The following is a 24,895-nucleotide window of genomic DNA, read 5'->3' as shown; positions in this document are numbered from 1 at the left end:
AAAATGGATGGGGCAAAAGAAAAGGGGAAAAGGTATAGATTGTGTGTGCATTCACCCCTTACAGAAATAAAATAAAATAAAATAAAATAAAATAAATAAAATAAAATAAAATAAAATAAAATAAAATAAAATAAAATAAAATAAAAAAATAAAATAAAATAAAATAAAATAAAATAAAATAAAATAAAATAAAATAAAATAAAATAAAATAAAATAAAATCACCCCCATACACAAAACAAACAACAAAAACACAAAAAGAAACACAACCATGATTTCCTGTCTTATTAAAAACTAAACCAAAACAAAGTTACAGAAAATACACTGAAAGACAATAAGTTTTTTGCCTCAAATTCGTTACCAGTAACATTTGTCAAGTCTATCTCCTAGATACAGCTTAAACACTGTTTAGGTTAGCAAATCAATTTTCCTAGCTAATACACTTGAAATGTAGATGGATCCATTTGTTTCTATTAGGAAAAAAAAAAACACACACAACAAACAAACAAACAAACAAAAACACAATATTTTCAGTCCCGCTCAGTCTTCTTCTCAAGATTTTTTACTGTAAATTTCCATCGTCTATTGAGTTGACTTCTTATTTAATACATTCTTCCTTCTACCCGGAGGTACCAATTCAGGGAGCTGCTTGTCTCAGTACTTAAGCCTGACTTTATTGTCCTCCTACACCTATGCTGTGCTTACTGTCCGTCAGCCTGAAAGGGCTTTGCCCTTTGCTAGTGATCAGGAACTGCACCTTTCCCACCCCCCGGGTTTGGTAAAAGGCAATGCCCAGAACCTGCTTGTTTTGCTTCAAGAACCCCACATCAGGGACATTGTAGCAGGTCCTTAGTGGGAGTCCATGCAGCCTGGGGCTGGGAGGGCAAGAGGAGAGAAAGGGTCACTGTAATACCCCTTGCCATTGCCTATACAGCCAGTAACTGGTGAAAGCAGTAATGTAATGTAATAAAGACCTCCTATTTCACAGAAGCTTCCTAGGGCCACGTGTGGTCTCCAGGGCAGGAGAGCAGCCCAGATAGCCAAGGAGCCTGGAAAGACCCCAGCGCCTCTTGGCTGAGATGCGGCCAAGCCCTCGGCAAGCTGATGGAGGGTAGATTCGGGCTGGGGAGGAGAGGGCTTCTCCTGCTGTCTTTGTTTCCTTTTCTAATGAAGAAGTCACGGTATTTCCACGACTGCTCCTGCTGCATAGCTGGGTCTCAAAGAGTTAAAATGAAGAGCAGCATGTGCACTTTTAAAACTACATGCGACAAAGTCCGGAGCTTGAAGTCCGGGTCCCTTCATCCCCATCCTCCCCGCCGCCCCCCTCCCCCTAGCTTCCAGCAATCATTTATTATAAAGGGGTTTTATGATACAAATTTGATAATCTCCCATACACATTGGCACTGTTCTAATTGGAGTTGTAAGCCCATAAAATTCAAACCCTTTGTTTTCATGAAGGCCACAAGGTTTTAAAAGATACTATTGTACCGCCTAAAACCCATAAAATTGTCACTAGGGACTGATTAAACAGTCCTGAATTGAAACAGTGCGGATTTTGTCTAGGTCCTTTTCAAGCACAACAATGCTCTTTTCAACTCCCAAGACAAAAGAAGGTTTAAGGAGCGATTCTCTGGGAGATTCTTCTAAGATAACCCCATCCATATGGGAGACAAGGTGGCCAGCAGCTGAGACCAAAAAAAAAAAAAAAAAAAAAAAAAAGAGGGAAAAAGATAAAAAAGATTTCGGATGGCAGGAGGAAAAATAAAAGGAAGAGGGAAAAGACAACAACAACAATAAAATAAAAATAAAAAAAAAAAAAAAAAAAAAAAAAAAAAAAAACAGGTGACACGGAGGCTGTATTCCCCCGTGTCCGAAGCGCGGCCCGGCCTGCATCCCCCTTGGCACCTGGTCCCCCGGCCGAGCGTGGCGGTGGGACGGTGCTGGGAGGGGATTTGGATGGGAGGACCCCGCGGTTCCATCCTGCAGCTGGGTCTCATCCTTCGGCACGGGGTCAGGGGCGACTCCGAGTCGCGGCAGGACCTCACGGAAGGGATGCGGCCGTGGGGAAGCAGGGTTAGGAGCCACGAAGCATCCCCGCGAAGCACCTCGCATCCCTGCCTGCGGGAGCTGCCCGGGATGCGGTCACTGCACGGCACATCCCAGGGGCAAATCTGGAAAGTTGCTGTCTTCCGGGAAAAACAAACCAAACCAAAACAACAACAACAACAAAAGCTTCTGCGGGTCCCGCTTCTCGACATTTCCTCGACGAGCATCAGTCCCCGCGAGGTCTTCACCCGCAGATACTCCCTCCGGGTTCTTGGTCTGCGGCTCCCGCCAGAGGGGTGGATGCTGTGAGTCTAGTCCATAATTGAAGGAGACCTGGTTTTTCTATTTTTATTTTTATTTTTATTTTTATTTTTATTTTTATTTTTATTTTTATTTTTGAGGGGTTTTCCCCATTCACAGTTAGCAGGACTATTATATGACTATTTTTTTCCCCAAATAATAAAATCAATAGTTCGTCCAAGCGTCTCAAAGCACAACTCTCAGGCCGTTAAAAGTCTTCACTGTTTTCTCTTGGCCATCCTTCCCCAGCCGATTTGCAACAGATGTGCACCAACGGGAAAATTTGCTTACTCCTGGCCTTAGAGGCTCTGAAAAAGACAGCAAGCAGCTGCTGCTCTGCCGGAGCCAGCGGCCCCGGGCCCGCATAGCAAACGGCACCTGCAGTACCGTAGGGTGCTCGCCCCAATTTTTTTTTCTCCCTTTGTTGGCTTATGTGGGTAAAATAGAAGAAATAGTGGGTGAAATTCCGCTGGCAAGAGAAGCTTTTACGGCGCAAGAGGTAATCCAAAACGAAAGCCCTAATCGTCAAAAATACACTTCTCCGCCGGGAAAAAAAAAAATAAAGAAAACTCGCCCCAAATCATTTTATTAGTCACCGGAAGAATAAACTATCTGCAAATAAACTAGGTCGCTAGGATCATTATTATTATTTTTTATCAGGGAACCCTCTCAGAAAGAAACAGGGGGAGCGGAGGTTTTACAAAAGCCGTGCCCGGGCCCCGTGCCCCCGGGCGAGCCGGCGGAGGAGCGGGCAGCCCAGGCGCCCCCGGGATGAGTCCGGCCCGGAGGGCGAGGCGCCGCTGTCACCAGCTCCAGGAGACGACGGCGGGGTGCGCTAAGTGCTGGTACGCGGGGAAGACGCCCAGGGCGGGCGGGCAGGCTTGGTAGCCCTGGACGGAGAGGGCGGCCTGGGCGCTGCAGCCCGCCAGGGCGCAGCCCAGCTTGGGGCGGGCGGCGGGCGGCGGGGGGCTGGCGGGGCAGCCCCGGCACGGCTCCCCGTCCCGCACCAGCACCGGCACCGGCACCAGCAGCCGGCGCAACAGGGCGGGCGGGCGCGGCGGCGGAGGGCTGCCGGGCCCCTCGCTGCGCGCCCGCTTCATCTTGTAGCGATGGTTTTGGAACCAGATCTTCACCTGGGTGGGCGTGAGGCTGAGCAGGCGGGCCAGCTGCTCCCGCTCCGGTGCCGAGAGGTAGCGCTGCTGCCGGAACCGCCGCTCCAGCTCCAGCGTCTGCGCCTTGGAGAAGAGCACCCGCCGCTTCTTTTTCTTCTCGGCCTCCGAGCCGCGGGCGGGGAGCGGCCTTTGGGTGGAGTCGGGCAGGCTCAGCTCCGGGCCGCTCTCGTCGGAGGCTGGGGACAGCGAGGAGTTAGAGACAGGGGGTCCCCGAGGCCGCCTCGCCCCCCGCAGGGACAGCCCCGGCCGGGCTAATCCCGGTGGCAGGGAAGAGGTCGGGGCTAACCCCCCGAGCGGGATGAACCCACTACCCCTGCGCGCAGCCCCGCACGGCCGAGGGGCTGGCGGGAGCTGGCCCAGGGCTAACGCGGGGGCTCGGGCCGCCAAGTCGGTGTACCGCCACTTTTCTCCGGCTGCTCCACGTGTAACTAAGCCCGGTGGGGATCCTCCGTCCGGCCAGCGGACGGGCTCTCCCCTTACCACACGCCTGTATGAAGCGCTGTACTGCTGCGGCACGATTTGTAGGGGGGGTGGGTGGGGGGATAAGGGAAACGTGCCGCCTAGCCGGGGGCTTGAGCCGGAGGCTGCTCTCCTCCGCGGTGGGAAACGCGTGGAAGGACGCGGTCGCGCCCAGGGCGCGCTCCGTGGCGGCCTGGAGAGGTGAGGCACTGGGCGTGTGCTTTCCTCTAGGGTACGTGGGATGACCTGAAAGCCCTCCAGCGCAACAAGGCAGGGTTTCTTGCAACAGTGAAACAGGAAAAAAAAAAAAAAAAAAAAAAAAAAAAGGAAAAAAAAGGAATCCGAGAAGCGAGCTTAAACGGTAAATGCAGAGAGACGGGCGGACACAGCCTGAGGTTTAGCTTTCTGCCACAGCCGGGAACATGCACAGACCTAGGGGAGAATATCTTTTCTCTCTTAAGCTCGTGGCTGGGATGTTCCTGCTGTTTCATTGTTGCAATTCAGCAATATTCTATAAAATTCCCAGCCTGGATTCCCCCGATTCTGTAGGCTACGCACGCTGGCAATTCACTTCTTCGCATCTTCCCCAAAGGAACGGGGGAACAAATAAAAGAGAGCTGCATGGAGATGGCGAACTCCTGTCCGTTTCATACTCACAGGGATAATGATTTCTGTCTGTTTCTATCCACCCTCCGTACGACGAGCCGGCGTAGTTCTCCGCTGAGTGGTGGTGGTCGGAGGCTTGCTTTATGCTATGTGCATCCTGCTCTGGTAAATCCAAAATGCTCCTCACTGTAAAACTGATCCTGCCAGATGTGGCCATGGTAGGTTGTGCCCACACCCCCAAAAAATATCTTCCCAAAGCTCCAAACCCCCTCCCTTAAAAACTGAGAGGAAGGGACTGCGCCCAGTTACTGGGGAATCTCCGGGCTCAAGAGGACCTTCCCTTCCATCGCCACCTAACCCCAAATATTAGTGTCGTTTACAGAGGTGTCCTGTTTATATAAACAGTCCTCCCCACTGCAAACACTGCCTGCTTTCAAACCGTCCCTGTCTATAGGATGCTAAGTACCTGAATTAGTCAAGTGCTAAAGCCCTAATGGGAGTAGGTGTAACCCCCCCCTCCCACCACCCCCATGAGAGAATAACCCGTTACCTCCCAAAGACAGCAGGAAACAGGCTTCATCATTACATATTCTGTCTGATTAGCCAAAAGTGGGGACAGATAATGGTAATTGTTAGCAGTGAATAACATCTTGGGTGGCATGTGGATGACCAACAACCACCCCCCTCCATCCGCCACCAAAGCCACCAGCGTCCCTTCTATCCGCAGACAAAGTGAATCCTCCCAGGACATCCGCAGAGCCTCCTCCCTGCTTCTCCCTCTTTATTCCTCTCCCCCCCCCCTTTCCCTCTCTTTAAACCTGGAAGGAATTTAAGTTGTTATTTGTTTTATTTAGCCGGGCTGTTTGCTGTGCTACCTCCACTTCTCCCCTTGCCATTGACAGGTTTCCGACCCTCAGCCCAGGATTTTTCACACCTCGGCGGTGCCCTCCGCGGGGAAGGCTGGTGTTTGTGTGTGTGTGTGCGTTCAGGGGATGGGATCTCCGTTTTTGTTGCCTCTGCGGAGCATGTTGTTGATGTAAGGTGCACCTTTTTCTCGGGGAGGGTACTGGGGTGAGCTTGGCTGCGGAAACACGGGGAGCCCGATGCGTTCGGTCCGTGAGTGAAAACCGGGGTGGTGGAGATTTTGTTAGCATCGCTTTGCGTTGCGCTAACCCAAAGAACATCCCCTCGGGCGCTGTGTGTGAGGGACTGAAACGATTCCAGCTGGGAGAGAGGGAGAAAAAGATCAAACGCGGCGCGTTTATTTATCCGCGCGTCTCGCGTCCCCGCCGAGCGCCGCTTCATCTGCCAAAGGCAGGAGCAACCAAACCCGGCGCCCCGGATCCCCCCTTTTTATTTTCTGCTCCTGGCAGGAGGGGTGCGGCCGGCGGAGGGGACAGCCCCGGCGGCATCACCTCCGCGGTCCCCTCCGCGATGCGCGGGGCAGGAGCCTCCCCGCAACCTTTCTCCGGGCGGCCCCGGCCCCTCGCCCAGCCTCGGTGAGCGCAAATGGCACCTCCCGCTCCACTGCTCGCCTGCAGAACCGCAGTGGCAGGGCTCGGGGCTCGGCCGCAGGGCAGAGACACAAGCGACAGCAAGGCACAGTGGGGCTCAAGCCGAGATACCAGAGACCGGGGCGCCCCCCGCCCATCCCCACCGCGCCCGCCGTTCGGGATGCGCTGGGAGCCGAGCCCGGGTGGATGGAGGAAACCTGTCAGGAAAGGGGGCTTGAACGGCGGCCAAGGTGCACACAATGCAGCCCCGTCGGGGAAATTGCGGGAAACCCTGCGACGCACTGCGCGCCTCGGAGCGGCGACCCAGATACGCATGCAGATACGCCTCTAGCCGGCCGCTTTGTTGGTTCAGATTTCCCTGTCCAAACAGACATCTCTAACCCATTGTGTATAGATTATAGTTATCCATCCCCTGCTCTCGCCCCCCGGCCCCGTTCCCCGCCTGCCTCCGGCCGCCGCCGCCCCTCCCCGCCCGGCTCCGTGCGGCGCTTCTGGAAGCAGTTACACTTCCCCGTGAAAATGTAAATAGAGCGATAATGACAGCGGAGGGGCGAGATTTATATCGGAGAGATTTGTGGGCGAGATGAAGAGGGCACAAGGCTCCATTTGGCCAACTTCCTGCATATTTCTCCAGGACTGGACAGGCTCCATATAAACGATTCCCAGGCCGTGATTACTGCAGCCACCTATCAAGCGTGCCTGGTGACAGTAGTTATCTTCCTCGCTTGGAGCACAGCCTCCCAGCCGTCCTGGGTGGTCGGAGCGAGGGGAGCACAAATACATGCCAACTGCTAGGCCGTGAACAAAAGGGAAATGTAGCCCTATGTCCCGGACCTGTTGGAAGCATTTGTTCCAGTCAAGATTTTGCATTTGTTCAGATCTGGAATAATAGGTGATTGACGCCTTCCCACAATGTGCTTTAACTCTCCGGGATAAATCGGAGCTTGTTCCTTGTTGTCATGGTTTTCAATAGGGTTCAATGGGATTGAACCACTATCGACTCTGCTTTACGTCTCCGGCAGCCCCGTCCATACAAATTTATTAGTTATGTCTTTTTAAATGAGATTAAATTGAAGCGACGTGGCTGTCCTCCGCGGAGCGGCTCCTCCCGCGGCCTCTGTCGCCCCCCGGTCCCCCGCTCCCCGTGTCACCGCCGGGGCAGCCGGCGGCCGGGGGTGGGGGCGTCGCGGGTCCTGGGCCAGGTAGGGACGCATTCACCTGCCGGGCAGCGCCGCTGCTGCCCTTCGCTTCCTGACGCCCCCGGGAGCAAAAGAGGCCAGGAGTGCTTATTAAAATCTTGACCCCGCGGGCAAACATTTGCTGAATGCCTGCGCTTGGAGCTTGGCTTCGGGGGGCCGGCGAGGGGAGGGGCGGGGGCCGTCGTTCAGAGCCACAAACTTATACAGTATCCGAGGTGGCTCTTAAGGGGAGTTTGCCGAGGACACTCTAAAGAAAGTGCAAAAACTTTGCAAGGAAAAAAATCGGGAGGAGAGAAAGAGAGTCTACTTCAGTGACCTCTCTTAGCCTTTTAATCTATTTAACATCCTAAGCCCACACTGATGTGTAGAAATAAGTAAATGGTACTCTTCAAGCCTTAAGAGCTCTTCAGCATCAAATATTTGCACTTACTCTTAGAGTTTTTCTCAAATAGCACAAGACACATTCTCCTTGGACGAGCCGAGCTATCTAAATATACCTACGCATTGTTATCTGCGGGAAATAGTTCTCTTCAAAGGCAGAACGTAACAACCTGAAATGTTTCATGTCTTGTTTTGCTTGGGACTGACTTGGACACTTTTCAGCTCCGGCTGCCCGGCCCCATTTCGAGGTCCGCCGGGTCACGTTTCACCCCTCGACGGACGCGACGGCCCCGGGCCCGGAGGAGCTCTGTCCTCCGCGGGACCCCCGCCGTGGCATCCTTTAACCGAGAGGCCCGTCTGCTGCTGCCCCCTTCGCCCCCCAGCCCCTCGGTGCCCCTGAACGGCGAGCGCCCGGCACCCCCTGGGTGCCCTCCGTGGGACCGAGCAGGGTGGCTGCGAGCCCCCGATCCTCTGCAGGGACCCCCTCCAACGCCTCTGAATGAATTTTCGCTTTTCCTAGAGGGTAAAGAAACAAACAAGTAAAAATATTAAAAAAAAAAAAAGAATAAAAGATAGAAAGAAAAGTTTATTTGTTTCCATGTTATTCACAGAGCGCTTTTTCATCCCGCACGCCGACGAGCGTGTTTGGTTGAGGCTCAAGGGAAAAAGGGCAGGAAAAGCAGGCTTTCCAGCCCGAGATGTGGCCCTGCCCTTCTGGGATATCCCGGGACTGGCTCGGACCTGCCCCGCTCCCGTCGGGGTTCCTGCCGTGCTCTTGCCTTGCTCCCCTCCCCACCGGTCCCGCCGGTCCCTCTCCAGCCGGGGAAGCCGGGCTGCTAAAAACACCTCCGACCACCTGAGAAAACGGGGACTTTTTCTCTCTTGCCCTCTTTTATTTATTGTGCGCAGTGGAGGCTCGCAGAGCAGATTGCCCAGATCGATGGACACGGGGTGCGCGGGTGAAATTTTCGTGACTGTGCGCCTCGGCAGAGGAGGGGAAAAATAAAGATTTGCATCAAGAAAAGCGGCATTCTGGCTTTAGCCGATGCAGTTCCAGCTCCAAGGAGGAGCTCTCCATAGCACAAACCCAGACGAGCGAGGGGCAGTGCTAACAGCGTGGAGAAGCCGCCTTGCTGTGAATTTTCCAGGCTACTTTAGCAAAAGCTACCGAGACTACGCACCTCGGCAGGCTGGTGACCGGGCAATGAGGCATGGAAAATGAATGACTTTGCAAATAGCACAAAAAAGCCTGGCAAATGAATCCCTCACCGAGAGCTTCCTTTTTTTTAGAATACGGGATTTTAAAATTTCATTCTGTACACAACATATCTGTGAGATGTTACACTGAGAACTTTGGCTTCACTAAAAGGAAAACCTGATTTCACAGAATTCAATGTGAATTGTAGAGTTGATTTTAAAAAAGACAAGATTCCACCTTTATATAAACAAAATAAAATATATATATATAAAATATTTACTTCATTTTTTTTTTTTCCAGTAATGAGAATTCTCACAACTTTACAGTTTTCTTTTGTCATCGCCTGGAAATAATACCTTTCCCTCTCAACAACTAAGCAGCTTTAACTTTGAATCTTATCGTAAGCTCCTGTCTTTTCTCTTTGCAGCTGACATTCATTATGGTACATTTTCTGATTAGGGCAGTATTGTGAAAGGAGTGTAGTATTCCCTACAGGAAGGATTGGTTTCCGTATATTTGTCTATATTGCATTTGTCTCTCTTTCTCAGTAGAGTATGTTGTTTATTTTTGGCTGTAGCTTTTTCCACTTACTAAAACTTCCTAACAAGCTACAACTTTTTTTTTTTTTTTTTTTTTTTTTTTTTTTTTTTTAGCTCCTTTATTTCTTTTCATTACTATTCCCCAACCTAAGTACATGCATACATCAACCTCGACCTATCAAAAACCTCAGCAAAATTTAATTATTATTCTTTCTTTCGTGGTTCTTTTGAAACTTATCATTTTCTGCTGCATTAATTTCCACTCCACCTAAATAGTGACTCCCTCTCCTATCAGCCTCCTTTTGGTTTTACAGAGCTCATTTATTAAAAATAAATAATTTTTAAATCTGATGCATACAAAGCATGTTATCCAAGGCTTACACTTTCTCTGAACCCCTCAATTTTCTGTTCTGCATTTAAACAAGAGATATTACTCCTTGCAACAGGGATTACCCACACCACTAGAGGATTCAGGATTGAGCTTTTCATTTGCTCTGTGTGATCATCCTGGAGGATTTTGCAAATGGACTGCAAGCAAAGCAGCAAGGGACAAGCTCTCCTTGCCCCTCTTTCCTCTGCGATGAGTTTGTGAGGAGGCAAAGTGGTGTGGCTCCATGCAGTGAGGACATGAGCATGCCTTCACACTTGCCTGTGCTTTCCTCCCCTTGGGCTCCTTTGACCTCAGATTATAGGAAAGGCTGAAGGGACGGGAATTTTCATTTTCAGCCTGCATAACCTTCCAGCTGAAGGGCAAAGGACTTGATCCCAGGCCCAGAGTGCACTACCACAGCTGAAGCCTGCAGGGACCTTTCCCCTCCCTGTTGTAGCACATCTGTGCAAGATGCTCATGCTCAGGGGTCTAGGTAGTACGTCTGGACCACAGAGGACTGATGACCTTGAAAGGGACAGGACTAGAGCAGAGGCTGTGACCTCGTCCCAGTCCCCCTGAGAATTTAGGCACCTAACTACTCCTTCATTTCAGTGGGCACGAGATGCCTAAAGCCCTTTGAGAGTTTGGCTTCAAAACTGAAACAGATGGTGCTAGGAAAATGAGGTGCACAGTAAAACAAAAACACAGCCTTTAAGCAGTTGAGAAACTGCAATAGAGGACAGAGTTGTCCCCTAGGGAAGCTGTACTGTTCACCAATACCATTGTCTTCAACAAACCTTCACAAAGGCATGAAGGCATTTTGTCCTTTGAATGATTGCAAAAGTTTATATTGGATTTTAGTGCGTAACTCTTTGTCCTGCACTGTAACATACCAACTGCATTTTAAGTAATTGTTAAATTCTGATAAGTGTTCTTCATTGGCCAAATGTTATTAAATTCTGATATATAGCCTCTATTAGAATAAAACTGGCAGCCAAAATTATAAACTTAAAAAAGTTCTTTTTATCACTTTTATAAGATGTTATTTCCTTCCTCTGTGATGTGCCAAGTCACCCAGAGATATCAGTACTTTGGCTGGGTGCATGATAGCTGGCTGCTTGTCACATGTGCTGACTGGCTGGTAGGCTGCTGCCAAGCCAAATATTTGTTTTCTGTTAGTCAGCCAATAATTTGGGCTTTCTCTCAAGCCATTAGGTTTCACAAAACTCCTGTGATCATAATTGATGTTGAGACTTCTGACCATCTATTGAAATTGTTTGAGACTTTTTTTTTTTTTCCAGATGACATGCAGAAAATAAGATTGTGTGAGCCTTGCTCTTTAGGAAATTGGGCCAAAAAGGCACTTACTGCTCCCAGCTGCAAATGCGAGAGAAAAGGTGTCTGATGAAAATCAAAATGTTTCCAGAATGGCAAGATTTATCTCTGGTACTGCAGGTAAAAATATATGAACACAGAAAGTCCATGTTAAAATTGCAGTCCACAGTTTCTTGCCACCCTTGAGCTGAATTCTGCTTTCACTTGCACACTATTGACTTTTAAATTGTTGAGTGAAGTTACTGCTGCCTCAAAGAGAACTGAGCTGGGTGAAGCAGTGCTTGCTCTGTCACAGCACACAATAAATGGCAGAGAGGCTCTGGCTGTGCAAGAAGTTACGGTTCTGGCTCTCACTGTGTGGGGGACTTTACAGAGGAATCACTTCCAGTTGCTGACAATAGAAACAGTTATTTATTTATTTATTTATTTATTTATTATTATTTATTTTTGACTGTGCATGGCCCCAGACCCCAAATTCAAATGTCCCCGCTTACAAATGTAATTTGAAGTCTGCACTTGAATTGTTCAGCTTTGCCCTGACTTGATATTGGGCTTTTTTGTTTTGTTTTGTTTGTTTGCTTTTGTTTTGCCCTTACAAATATAAGTAGTAAGGAAGATTATTTTGGGTTTGTGCAGCACGAAGCTGTAGCATATTTTCATATGAAACAATCTTTCAAATTGATAATCATCTACCCACACACATCCAAGTTTATGTACTTTATACATGGAAGTGTGTATATACACTTTTGGTGCTCATTATTTAACATAATAATAGTCTTTAAACTTCACAGTAGATGATTTATTTTCCTTTCTTCCTCAGAGTCTGTCTCCACAGCTCTCTTCTGTTTTTCTTCCCTTCTCTCAACCCACATTTTAGCTTTTGTTTTTTTGCCTCCATTTTTCTTTCTTGACAGCTTTAATTTGAAGTCTTATTTGTGATCGTTTTCTCACAGTAACATCAAGTGTTGTATATCCTCCATACTATCAGAGCTTACATTAAGAAACCATTAGGTTATATGACAATTTTTCAATCCTGCTGCAGTTTTTTAAATGCTGTTTAGTCACCAAACTGAGCAGCAAAGCATCTGAAGATCCTCAAAACAATCCCAGACTCGAACACTTGATTACAAGAAAATAGCTGGAAGCCTGTCTCCAGACATGACTTATCTGAAATGACTTATCTTGTGATCAGGGAGTTTGGCCTTGGGCCTAATTCTGTTGTCATTATGCTTTCTTAGCCTCAAGGGGCAATGAGGATTCCAATGAGGCAGATAGAGTTTGGGTCAAGTATAGATTTGTTTATTTGAAACAGCTGGCCATCAGTTTATGCAGCTACTGTCAGGTATGGTGAGAAAACAAATGTCTCCCCAGGGGATTTTCTCAAACCTTCTTTTGTGCAGTAATTATCAAAGTCCAGCTCTAGCAAGATAGCTGTATAGTCTGACAGAGTACAGGTTAGATGAGAACGGAGGACTTTTAAAACCTATTTAGTTCTCCTGCTCCAACCACATGGTTTTGCTTCCTTTATCTATTTATGTGTCTATAAGATGATGTCAGATTTTATTAAAGCATCTCATACAACTGCTGTGGTTGTGCATTGTGTAACTAGCGAGTATTCTTGTAGTGTGTCAATCATATGAAATGCTGTCAAAACCTCTAAACAGGCACTCAGGACAGGTATTCATAATGGACTCACTACCTGACCCACACTACTGCAAGCTTCTGATCCAGACTTCTGTGTGCAGTGTGCTTTTGTTCACCTAAGCTATCTAAACTGTTGCAGTTCTTAAGGCAGAGAAGTTATGAATCATGTGAGGAAACAGCTGCTGCAAGAATGTTTCAGAAGAAAATGTATTGGGGTATTTTGAGGTTTTAGTCACCTGCAGACCCAGTGACATAATACCATGTAACTGCTTCCAAAATGCCACTGTTGAAGGTCCCGTAAAAAGTCCAGGAGTGATTTCTCATAAAGTTTTCATCCAGGCAGTAACACGGTTAAAAGAATGGAGATAGTAACATTTACTGATGTACAGAAATTAACAATGTGGGAAAATACAGTGTGTTTTTCCACCACCTGCACTGCAGTTCTCTACACTCCCTGCTTCAAGCTCAGCTCCACGGTGATGTATGGCTGCTGAGCTTGTGCCACAGTGCCTTGTGAAGGCTAATGTTCATGAATACTCACATACTTTCAGGTGTGTGTGTGCATTTTTGGCTTTGAGTATACTTGTGTGATGATTTGGAGTCAAGCTGACTACCCTTGAGGTTGTAGTGGGCAGGAGCAGCCTGCACTGGTGAGCAGTTTGAAACTCTGTGGATGCCAAACCAGGGCAGTCTGTCTGCTTCTGGTCCTACAGAACCAGACAGAAATTCCCCCAGCAGGCTTCACAAAGATGCTGGCTCATGCATCAAACAAGTCCTAAACACACAGGGTAAGTGAAAATGGGAGGAGAGAGTGTCAGGAGGCAGGAGGAATACACAGTAACTAACAGTGAATAAATGGCTACTGACCCTCACCATCTCTGCCCTCCTTTTCAAGCTGTTCTCAGAGAAAGGTTGGATATCAGCTGTTTTCTTCCATATACAGAGTTTTGAACTCTGCTGAAGTATCTTATAATTTGTTTGCTGATCAGTTGTGTGCTGACATCCTTCCTAAATTAGAATACTTGTAAGTAGTATCCCTGGCCATCTTGTCTGTGATAATCTCTCAGCTTTCTGCAGGACAAATACTAATCACTTTTAAGACGTATTGGTCAGTTCTTCTGTTAGTCAGAATGATTTACATCTGGGGTACTGCAGCTCAGTGAAAATTCTTACTGGAATTCTCAAAATATTTCCAAAATCAACTTCAGAAATATCCCTTCTTGCTTCAGGTCTTGGGCATTGCATACACACACACGCACCCACCCACCAAAGAAAAACAAATCAAAACAAACAAACAAAAAAACACAACTCCAAGACTTTCTCCCTCATACAGCAGTTCTTAAATGTCCTGACAGGAAGGAAGAACAGTGGATGATTAATTTTAAAACAAAACATTCCTGCCAGCCCTCTGCAGCTAAATGGAAGCTGTGGTAACTGAGGCATTTATGGAGAAGATTTCAAAGTGAGATATATTTATCACATGACAACACTCTATTACCAAGACATTTTGTGGTGTACCTTTAATAATGAGTAACCAAATAGTTTTCATATGATGGAATTTGTTACAACAGTGAAACAAAGCTGCTTTACTATTTCTGGAGCAGAGACATTCCAATCCTTTTTTGATATATATATTTTTTTCTTTTTCTTTTTAATATGCTTTCTTTCCTTGTTCCTCATTCAGTCAGAAAAAGTATCCATTGATTAACAATACAGTTAAACTTCCACCTCATATAATCATTTATATTATGCTCAACATCAAACAGATTTACGGAATTTAAAGTAACATTTAATAATACCGGGTTCAGGAGGCTGACTTCTTTTGTGAATTATGATCTATTGCATTGATTTAGTAGTCATTTAGGGTTAAACAGTCAGCATGATATTGTATGATCCATATTTAATTTGATAAGTATTTCAAGTTTGCTTAGAGCAGCAGCTGTTTTATTTTATGTATTTAATCAGTGTTTTGTAAAGTTATGCTGTGCTTTGGTCCATAACAAAAGTTTATTTTAGAGTAGAAAAAAGTTCACCTGTGCTCAAATCATTGTATTATGCATCCTATCATGCTTTACCACTGAGGGAATTGCATTTGCAAATAGAAGGTAAAAAAGGAATAACAAAGGAGAAAAGGGAAACAGTATTTTTAGTGCCTTATCTTGCAAACACATATCAAAACACAAAAGGAAAAACAAAAAAAGATTGTAAAAGGAGCTTGGGTGCTGCTTCTTTAGAAATCACAGTAATTTGTATCTAGCTCCCAGCTGACAAGCACAACTGTGTCTTGAGCTTAGACTTTAACCAGAGGGAAGGTAGCAGCGCCGATACTGCCTGTAGACACTGGGGGCCACGTGTACAATGGCTGAAAGAGCGACCACCCAAAGTGACGCATTTCAGTATTGAGGATGCACAGAGACCTGTATCAGTTGACCTCAGCCTGTGACCAGCAGAGTAAAGAGTCACTAACTCAGAAAGGTAACTCGGACCCTGCTTTTCAATGGCTTTGGGAATCAGCATAAGCACCTTATAACAAATGCAAAACTTTCTCGGTCACCAAGTGCAACTGAGATAGGATTGGGAGCCCGAGGGGGGGGGGGGGGGGGGGGTGTTTATGTAAGCAACCCCCCAGCAGCAAGCAGAACCACAGCTGCGCTTGCAGTATGGCGCTGTCTGAAATACCATGCAGCAAGCAAGCTGGAGTGCCAGGAAATACTGCAGCTTTCCTTTTAAAAGTGTATCTATGCACCTTCTGATTGCTTAGGTCACCAAAATCAGGAATCTCAGGCTCTGTGATCAGGAGTCTTTCCATCTTGAGATGGAAAAACAGGGGAGAAATCTAATTTGTGCAGTGGCAGCAGGACAGTAACAAGATATGTTTTGAAACCCACAAGGGCAGACTTTAAGCTTCCTTGCACTCATAAAGGTATTTTTTCAACTGGATACTCCCAGGCTACTTTTTCACACTCTAAATAAGTATTCAGCTTGGGATGCAGAGAAAAGAGACTGCTTCATTTAATTAATGTTATAGTTTATTATGTATTTGTGTCTAAAACCCTCCTCAGAGGGTTTTAATTTGTTTGGATGTGACAGCTGTATTGCAGCTGCAGCCAGAATATTCTCTGTCTTTCTTTAGTGTCAACAGCAACATTTTTAGAGATTTCCTGTACTGCCTTGTTTGCCTCTTTTATTTTTTCCAGCTTTTATTTTATGAAATTAATCTTTGTATGCTGAGTGTTTAAGTTTGTGTTCTTCCTGCCTCATTTTTTGATCCTCATACACTCTGGTTTTTCACTTGTGCAGTAACCACCACAGCAACATTTTCCATTTTCCTCTTCCAGGTCCAGAAACTCAAGGTCCATAATTTGATTATCACTGGCCTGTGAATTGTGTTCTATGTTTTGGAGACCTCACCTAGTCATAAGGGGCCTGGCTCAGAGCATCTTCAGATTATTCTTCTGCATCTCCAGTCCAACCACACAAGTTATATGAGCTATAAAACAAAGTAGTACAATACAGAGCTAGAGAATGGATACTTAGTCCTTTGTGAAGAGGTTATATTCACTGGCCAGCATGAAATTTAATGCATTTATGCAAGGTGTCTATGACAACCTGAAACACCAAAAATCAATATTGACTAATATGCTACCAATACTCTTTTAAGTAGTGTCTTCTCTTCAAAGCAAACAAACAAATAAAAAATCCACAAAAAACAAACAAACAAACAACAACAACAAAAAAAAAAACACCACAAACAACCCATAGCACAAAAGGTAAAACCTAAATAAAGTGCAGCTAGACCTGTGAAAGCCAGTAAGTACTGAGGGTTTTTTTACATAAAGCCAGATTTAGAGTGTGTGTATATCTCTATATCTCCGTTGACTTTATGGAGCTACACTGATTTAAACCAGTTAAATTGCTGGCTCTAGATATTTTATTCTTTCCTTTATTGCCTTCCCATGCCAGGCTTACAGAACAGACACAAGAAATGAAGGCTTACAATGCTTGAAAATGAGAGGAAATTTTGCAGTGCTGGTTAAGTGTTTAACTGCTCGTCAAGGTTAACAATGTGTTTAGTGTGCACACATGAGGGAAATCTTAAACAAGTGGATTTACAGAAACAAGCCATTGTTAGACTGGGAGTATAAAGGTCTATAGCTGCAAGTTGGAAGATAATTGCTTGAAAATATTGCTTTAAAAATAAACCAAAAGCCTCTATCACCAGCTTCAGATAATGTCATGGGAACAGGCTGCATGCCAAAGAGCAGCAGGGAAGGTAAGAGCCAAAGCTCATTCCTCTGTGTCCAGCAGCACTCCAGCACTGACTGTCCAATGCCAGCCCAGATGAATGCCCAAGCCAGTCCCATATGGCCAGAAAATTACACCATGCAAATAAATAAAAGAGATGAGAATCAGGCCTTGCAGCAACTAGATTACAGGAACTTTGCAGAAAGATTGCACTAAATGGAAATTCCACTCTCAGTTCAGAAAATTTCCCTGCCCCCTTCTTTATTTTCTGCTTTTCCCTGTCACCTAAGGTGTGACCATCCCATGTCATGACAGCTGGGACACAGGTGGTAAGTGCCAGGTTACATCTTCTATAATCTGCAGTAATAAACTTGTGTGTCCATTCCTAAAAAGATGCTTTAAAGTTACACTTGTTATTAAAATGGTATAAATACATTTCAGCTGACAAGGGCCAAGTTTACATTGGCATTTTGGGCACGGAACCAGGAATAACAACATACTGAAAGCTGCAGGCTATGCACAGCCTGTAGGAATTTTTCTCCGGAGTGTACTGTCAGCAGGTTATGTCCATTCAACCAGTGGAAACAAGGACACTGTCAGGGCTCTGGCTTTTTTCTTTCCATTGTCTTCTTTCCATATTACTTGTCATCCCTTTTCTCCAAGAAAGCAGTAAGCTGCAAGAAAGCAGCATGATTTCTATGTCTGTAGCTTTGAACTTCTTTTCCTCTCCAGCTCTTTGCCTGGGGCATAACCTCAGACATATTTTAGCCTATTAAAGAGAACTACCATAATTAGCGTTCAACATCAATATATAGAGGAGTTACATGGTTCAAAATGATATAATTGCAGCAGAAACAATATATTACCCTCACTATAATCTTTGCTTAAGGTCACTACACAAGCAAATATTTTCAAGTACATTCAACATTTTTTTTTTTTCAGATATAATACAAAAAACATGCTATACTTTTGCCTCTAATCATGAGCTAATTATAATCATATTGTAATGGACAACCTGGCTCCTAATGTCCTTTTGGGGAATAATATCCTTCCAACACAAAAGCTGGAAATGAACCTTTTTTGAAAGCTGAGTTTCTTTCATGTTCATGTGATGTCAGGACTTGGGGCTTTAAAAGAAAAAATCAAATTACTATAAATCTGTGAGACTCACCAACCCTACAAAGGCCTCATCCCTTTGCTCTGACAATATAAAACGCCTTTCCAGTGCATCTGCACTGTGTTTGTATCCACTTTAGCATACTTTGATGTTCATTGGCAAAGCAAGGCCCTTAGTTTAAATAACAATCTGCACTTCTATCTTTTACAGTAATATACTATCACATTCCAGCCTTGAAGAATAAATATTGTTCAGAGGGCTCAAATGAAAGGGCAGTGGACAATAAGAAATATTGGCTGAGCCCTAAATGCCATGAATAGCAGAGATTTTTCATGGGAATCTGCTGCTTTGTACAGGAAGAAGTTGGTTGACGTTTTCCTGCAACTTGGCCACTAGATCCTGTTTAGAAAGATAGAAAGACAAACTGAGATGGTGGGTGATGCTGTAGTTCCTAAAACCATCTGTTGAGAAAATAACAATTCTTGCTATGCCTACTGGCTTGAACCAACAGCAGCAACATCAAATATTTCAAGGAATGAAGCTCAGATATTTTCCTCTGATAATCAGTCCCATGTCACTTGGGTTGTGAAGGAGATCAATCCAGTCCAACAGTGATTTAGAACTAAACAGCACTTTTTTTTTTTTTTTTTTTTTTTTTTTTTAAGAATATCTTCAGTAAAATGAGTTGATGGAAACAGTTCTTCTTGTGGTGCATGGAAGTTTAATTGAAGCCAGTGGTATATGTGCCACTGGCTAATGCCCTTTACCAGGAATCGGTTCGGAGCTCAAAGAAGGAGGGCTCAGGGAAATGAATTTAGATTTTTATTGTACATGTTCTGTGCATAAATATTATGTTGCCTTTTCTAGAGTAGGCCAGCTGGCATAAAAGTAAAAAAAGCACCTAGACATTAGAGGCTCATACATCAGACAAGTAGGCAGTTGGACCCTGGACACGCAAAGTGAACAGTCTGTTTTCACCCTTACTGCAGTTCTTTGTAACAACTTGAAACATTTCATGGCAGCATAAAGACAACTACAGAGAAAGGGAATCCTAGAAGTGCTTGTTTTTAAAGTATCTTTTCTTCCCACACAAGGTCCTTTAAGACTGGCAAGTAAAAAGCTCTTGTCAGCCTTCCGTTCCATTTATTTCTATGGATCCACAATGTGCTCTCCCTCCATGCATCCTCCTGCAGTCCACTACTGGCTCTTTGTTGTCTGGAGACTCACTAGGATTCTAACATTTTACCTAAATTGCTCAGTGGAAAAATATCAGAATATTTCATTTCATCAGCTTGAAGTGCTTTGCTTCTCTACAGTTGAAACACTTCAATTCAGCTGTAATGTTTTGACTCTAGCAAAATAATAAAATACTCTAAACTGTACGCACTGAAGTCAACACAAAAAGATTGAAGCTTGTTGTTGATGTCTTTTTGAGGTATTTCACGTCACAAGAAATTTTGCCTTTTTTTTTAAGCAAGAAGAATTTTATTTTTTAAAGTAAAGGAAACAGAAATTCCAAATTTTCTTCTGATCTAATAAAAATAAATATTGTCCAACCAGTGATTGTTCATACCAAAAATATGGTTGGACTATCACTGTAAGGCAGAGTTCGACAAGTTCCTATGAGACAACTGCTCTCCACAGAGCAGTTGAGAGATTTACCTTCAATTTTAAACATTATGGAAGTCTGTATTTTCCTTTGCCTGACTACACTCCTTTCGGGTTTAAAACAGTGCTTAAAACAGAAACCATCCAACAAAATGGACTGTAAAGTAACCTGATCTTTCATTCTGGACAGGTGCTTGCAGAGGATAGATACCTGAACACATCCAGTCTCCATGTGTCAGGATGAGATTCAAGCATGCAGACTCATGATTTGTACCCCATGCACATTAGGATGCCACATGCTCCCATCTCTACTAGTCACAGGAAACCCCAGGAAACCTCTGGGCTTCTCCCACACACCAGACTACACGAGAATGGTCTTTCTCTTTTGCTTTAGCCTCATCCCCATCATGCTGCCCAAAGCCCCACCACCCAGCTCCATGCCATGATCCCAGTGAACCAGCCTGCCAGAACATCTCTCCTCCTAGGCCCTGTGAGGGGCCATAAACTACTTCAGAACCAGAGTAAATTGGTATTTTTGTTTTCAGACAGGTAAAGCTACATAAATTAATAATTCAGGCAACCAGATTTGTCTCACAACCTCAGATAGACTGACCTGACACCACCAAGCCTTTCTAGACTTTTCTATCCAGAATAAATAAATAAATAAAATACTTCAATTTACAACAAGTAAATGAAGAGGACATAATATATGAAGCTGAGTGGTTGACATTAATCTTAAAAAAAGAGTGTGAAAGCCCTTTTTCAGGAGAATGGAAAAATGGCCATTATGTTTTTTCTCTGTTGGTTCACCCTCTTCTTATTCCATCATGATTCATCCCAACAAATATGATATAAGCTGCCTTAAAACACTATTTGCAGTTATAGTTTCTATGGGATCAGCACTGCTTTAAAATAAATTGGGCCTAATTTACCTTTGATTTCTGTTAGCCTCATGTCACCTTTCATGTCAAAAAAGCATATATACAAACAAAACACAAGCAGTTCTGAAGTAAACCTGGGAATGCTTAGGGATGCTATGACTGTTTTTTTTTTTTTAATTTTAATTTTAATTTTAATTTTTTTCCCCCTTAGGAAGAATTTTAGCAAGCCTAGGAGAGTTCTTGCTGTCATTGTCATTGATAGTGATCGGCCTTCTTGGCCGTTCAAGGTCACAGAAGTAAATGAAAAAGGGATATTGTGAACTTCTGCAACTCAACTGCCATTCCTTTCTTGATAACTGAGATTTTCAATATAACAGGTTGAGATCAAAGGAGTCAATGTAGCCAAAATTTTGTTCTGACTTCTGTAAGGTAATTCATGACCTTTGGAAGAGGAATCAGCTGAAGCATCAAAGACAGCAATAAGGAGGGAAATCTTTGTGCTGTGGATACAGATCACTGCTTTAAAATCTTACTGTGTCCAAAACCAGCCAAACATTGCATGGGTGAGAGAACTACTGAATATGAAAGCCTCAGTAGTAAAGTAAGGGACACTTCCTTGACTTGGCTCAAATCTTAATAAAATTTGTGGGAAACCCTAAAATTTCTTTCCCTGTTCTTGCTGGAAGATCAAAACCTTTAAGGAGGAGGTGGTGGTGGAAAGTGAGGGTAAAGTAGGTGAATAAAGGCACAAAGCTGTCCAGAAGAGGGACTTCTGAAATATCAACTCCAACTGACACAGCATGTGTGTTATGTCAGCTTCACTCTCACATTGGCAGAAAGACCCCATTGCCAGCAAGAGGGCTGTGCTCTGGAATGCACAAAGGAAATGGAGGCTGTTGGAAAGAAACACAAGGTATTGAGCTCTGGGCATCAAGGGGGGGAGAGCAATACAGAGTACAGTCTGCATGTGCCTGAGCTGACTCTTCATGACTCATCATGGAAAAAAAAAGAGATAGAGAGGAAAAATCATCAGTTTCTTTCTTTTTTTTTTTTTTTTTTTTTTTTTTTTTAAGTTTCCCTCCCATAAGCTGAACAGTAAACACTGGAAATTCTGCAGGGGAAAAAAAAAAAAAAGGGACATTTTATGTGATTTTTTTTGAATTATTTTTTTTTGCAGGAACATTGATTATTTATTTATTTTTAATTTAAAGCTAATTTGATTCTGCTGTAGCTGCATCTTAGTCCACCAAGACAGTATTTCAGGACTTATAGTATAGCAGCTATTTTATTTCCTATACTCACAGGGATTAGAATATTTTTCCTCTCAATAACTCTAGGCTTTTTCTGGGGCAGAAAGATTTTTTCATTGTCATCAAAATTTCTGCAATCCTTTAGTTTTGCATGTTGGCTGACAACATCAAAATCCCATTGTGGGATCCCAAGCAAATACAAGCTGTAAATGTTACCCATGGCCTGGACAGACTCTGAGAGATCTGGTGCTTCTACTGCCTGCAAATGAAGGACCATTTCCACCTTCTTCAGGAGAATCCAGGTCTCAAAATTATATGCATCTGCTGTGTAGCAGGTGTTCCTGGGCCCAGCACTTGTAGGATGGAGCAGATCCACCAAGCAGCTGGTGCATAGCTGCCCATCCTGTCTGCAGTACCCTCAGCAGGGTGTGTGCACATCAGATTTGTTGCATGTGCATAAGGCAGCCATACAGCAGGGCTGTGCTCAGTCTGACGCCTCCAGGCATGCTGTTTATACACACATATGTTTTGTCCAAGGCTTCCAAACATCTGGAAATTCTAAATAAGTGTCTAAATTCCTTTTCCATCTGGAGATAATTTATATACAATATCATTGCTAGCTGTCATTCTTTTCCCTTATCTGTCTTGACTGGCAGGCAGGAATGAGAAAAGCAAGATGAATTATTTATAATCATTACTTCTGTTTATATTCTGCATAAACAGAGACATTTACAATCCTGCCACTTACCATTTCTGTGAAGCTGTGGGACAGACATTCCCACAGGAGCAGCATCGCCTTTGCTCTGCTTCCTCTGCTCACTGTAACCCCCTTGGTGCCCAAACACCTCACTATAGCTCCTGTACTCTCAAGCAGGCATAGAGCAAGGCATGCCCTTGCGGACATGGCAGGAGAGCATGTTACACCTCCTGGCTTTAACACCAACACAGAGAAGTGAGGCTCTGAGGACAGCACATAAGCAAATACATGAGCAGATTTTCAGGACCATTCTTTGCCCATTTTCAAAGCCTGCAGTCACAATCTAAACAGAAAATCGAGTAATACCAAGGGGCCCCCAGTTTGTATCAGAGCAGGGATTGCTACAATGCATTCCCACAGATCAGCGGTTCCAGCTCCAGTAAATATCGTATATTTGCCAGGTTAATCGTTTACAGGGAACTTGGCAGAAAATACTGTCCCTGTGAAGATCTGGCCTGTGTTTTTGCCTTCATGGCACTACAAACACTACGCAGGTATCTATCCCCCTCTAGAGGCAAAAGGCTGAAGCATCTGTGGCATGAGTAAAGGCACATTTGCTGATCTGAAGCAGCTGCAGTGGTCCAGACCCTTCTGCTTGTTCCAGGATCAATACGACTAATTTGCATTTCTTGCTGCCGAAATCCAATGCTTGAATCTTCAGCGCTTTCCGTCTTGAAAAAATCCTATACGCTTGTGTAAAGTAGATACAAAGCCACTGCCATTTCAGTGTGAAAGCAGATTACAGCCCTCCTCCACATGGGTGTAAGAAACTATAAAAAAGGTAAAAAGCAGTGGAGAAACCAGGTTTATGACTCAGTGTCGACTGCACAGAAAAAATAAAAATAATTTACACTATAAATAATATTATATATATATATATAAATATTTGGTCTTCTCTGTTTTGATCTAGATAATACATCTCTTGACTATGTCTCAAACACCGCACATGGGTAGGTAGCACCACCTGTTACAATAGAGCTGCTCTGATCTCTGACCTCCCAGATAGAAAGAGCACCTCACAGGGCCCCTAGAGAGACACAGAAAAACTGTAGTTATCACAATTACTTTGCATGGACATCAGATTTCCCAGTACAGATGCAGAAATATGTTGCATGACTGTTATATGTTGCATATATGTAGCATGATTGTTGCAAACCCACCTGAAGACAATAGGCTGAAAAATAATAGAGGAACATGAAACTGTAAGATCTTTTACTCCATAATGTACCTCCCCTAAAACATATAAAGAATAATGCAATACAAAAATCACATTATTGTGTTTATTTTTATTTATTTATTTATTTATTTATTTATTTTCCGAGAAGACAGTAGGGTGTTGAATTTAAGCTTTGGATTTTTATCTATCTACCTATTTATTTATTCTTTTTTCCTTCTTAAAGTTCTGTTGCAGCACATGAGCTCTCACTTATTCTGTTCCTCCACACACACCTATTTTGGGCCACTGTTGGAGACACGTTACTTTGGAGTGGTTGGACGTTTGGTCTGTTAGTGAATACTTCTTCCTATTACTTTTAAAAGCTCCAGTAAATGTAGCACCACTGAATCTGTGTACTGTGAGACCAGGAAACCATGAAGCTTCTTAAACCTTAAATGGAACCAAGAGAGGAAGCAGGAGCCTGTGATATGTCCCAACAAAGGCAACTCTGAAGGAAGAGAAGAGCACACACTGGTATGGTGCTCCAGCCTGAGCGGTCTAAGAAAGAGTATTTTTGCAGTGGCTTTAGGAAAACTGTTTGCAGAATGTCTAGCTCTGTGAGATGATGGTTACAACCTGTAAATGCTGTTAAATCACCATTAATGTCAGCTTTTCTGAGGGAGGTTCACTTTTCTACTTTGCTACTGATTGGAATTTAATTCCTTGTTAATTTGGGGGTTTAAAACACAGTGAATCTTGTTTTATCAATGTTCTGAAGAACTTCTCTAGACTAGCTCTTTTGTGTTACTCCTCCCAAATTCCTGGACTAAGATTTCATAACAGTCCAGGAAGAGATGTTTGTAGGCTTTGAACCACGCTGCTTGTGGGAAAATTTGAATACTGACACAAATCCCAGAGAAAAGATGAAAAGCCTTTCCATTGATCTCAATAGGCTTACCGAGCTCTCTGGGAATATTAATTCTGGGAAATATCATGTACTTTCTTATCAGATTTCTTTGCTTTTATTTCAGAAAACCTTAGAAACTTCAGTTACAGGAGTTGCTGCTCTACCACCTATTTGTAGGGAATTCTCAGTTTGCTGCTCAAGGCTGAGCCACAT

The 24,895-nt window shown here is 44.3% G+C and overlaps 1 protein-coding gene and 1 long non-coding RNA gene across 2 annotated transcripts in view; one reads left to right on the top strand and one right to left on the bottom strand.

The window, feature by feature from the left end:
* Window positions 1-2,914: 2,914 nt before the first annotated feature.
* On the bottom strand, window positions 2,915-5,103 carry NKX2-8 (NK2 homeobox 8). The gene is made up of 2 exons (XM_084522288.1): window positions 4,633-5,103; window positions 2,915-3,692 (listed from the first exon to the last, which is right to left on the bottom strand). The coding sequence occupies exons 1-2, from the start codon at window positions 4,796-4,798 to the stop codon at window positions 3,148-3,150; spliced, it is 711 nt and encodes a 236-aa protein (XP_084378414.1). The 5' UTR covers window positions 4,799-5,103; the 3' UTR covers window positions 2,915-3,147.
* LOC311438161 overlaps window positions 4,119-24,895 on the top strand; it is a 34,831-nt gene continuing 14,054 nt past the window's right edge. Inside the window, exons 1-2 of the long non-coding RNA XR_014693950.1 lie at window positions 4,119-4,176; window positions 11,084-11,237. This is a non-coding gene — a long non-coding RNA (uncharacterized lncRNA). The remainder of the gene's footprint in view (window positions 4,177-11,083; window positions 11,238-24,895) is intronic.

This window comes from Aythya ferina (assembly GCF_964211825.1).
Source record: "Aythya ferina genome assembly, chromosome: 5".
NCBI classification, from domain to species: Eukaryota; Metazoa; Chordata; class Aves; order Anseriformes; family Anatidae; genus Aythya; species Aythya ferina.
This window is presented reverse-complemented; position numbering and strand designations above follow the sequence as displayed.

Excerpts from the sequence above, each read along its gene's own strand:
- NKX2-8 (XM_084522288.1), bottom strand. The coding sequence starts at position 4,798 with ATGGCCACATCTGGCAGGATCAGTTTTACAGTGAGGAGCATTTTGGAT. Across the intron at positions 3,693-4,632 it reads AGACAGAAATCATTATCCCT|CCTCCGACGAGAGCGGCCCG; the intron begins GTGAGTATGAAA and ends CGCTGTCCCCAG.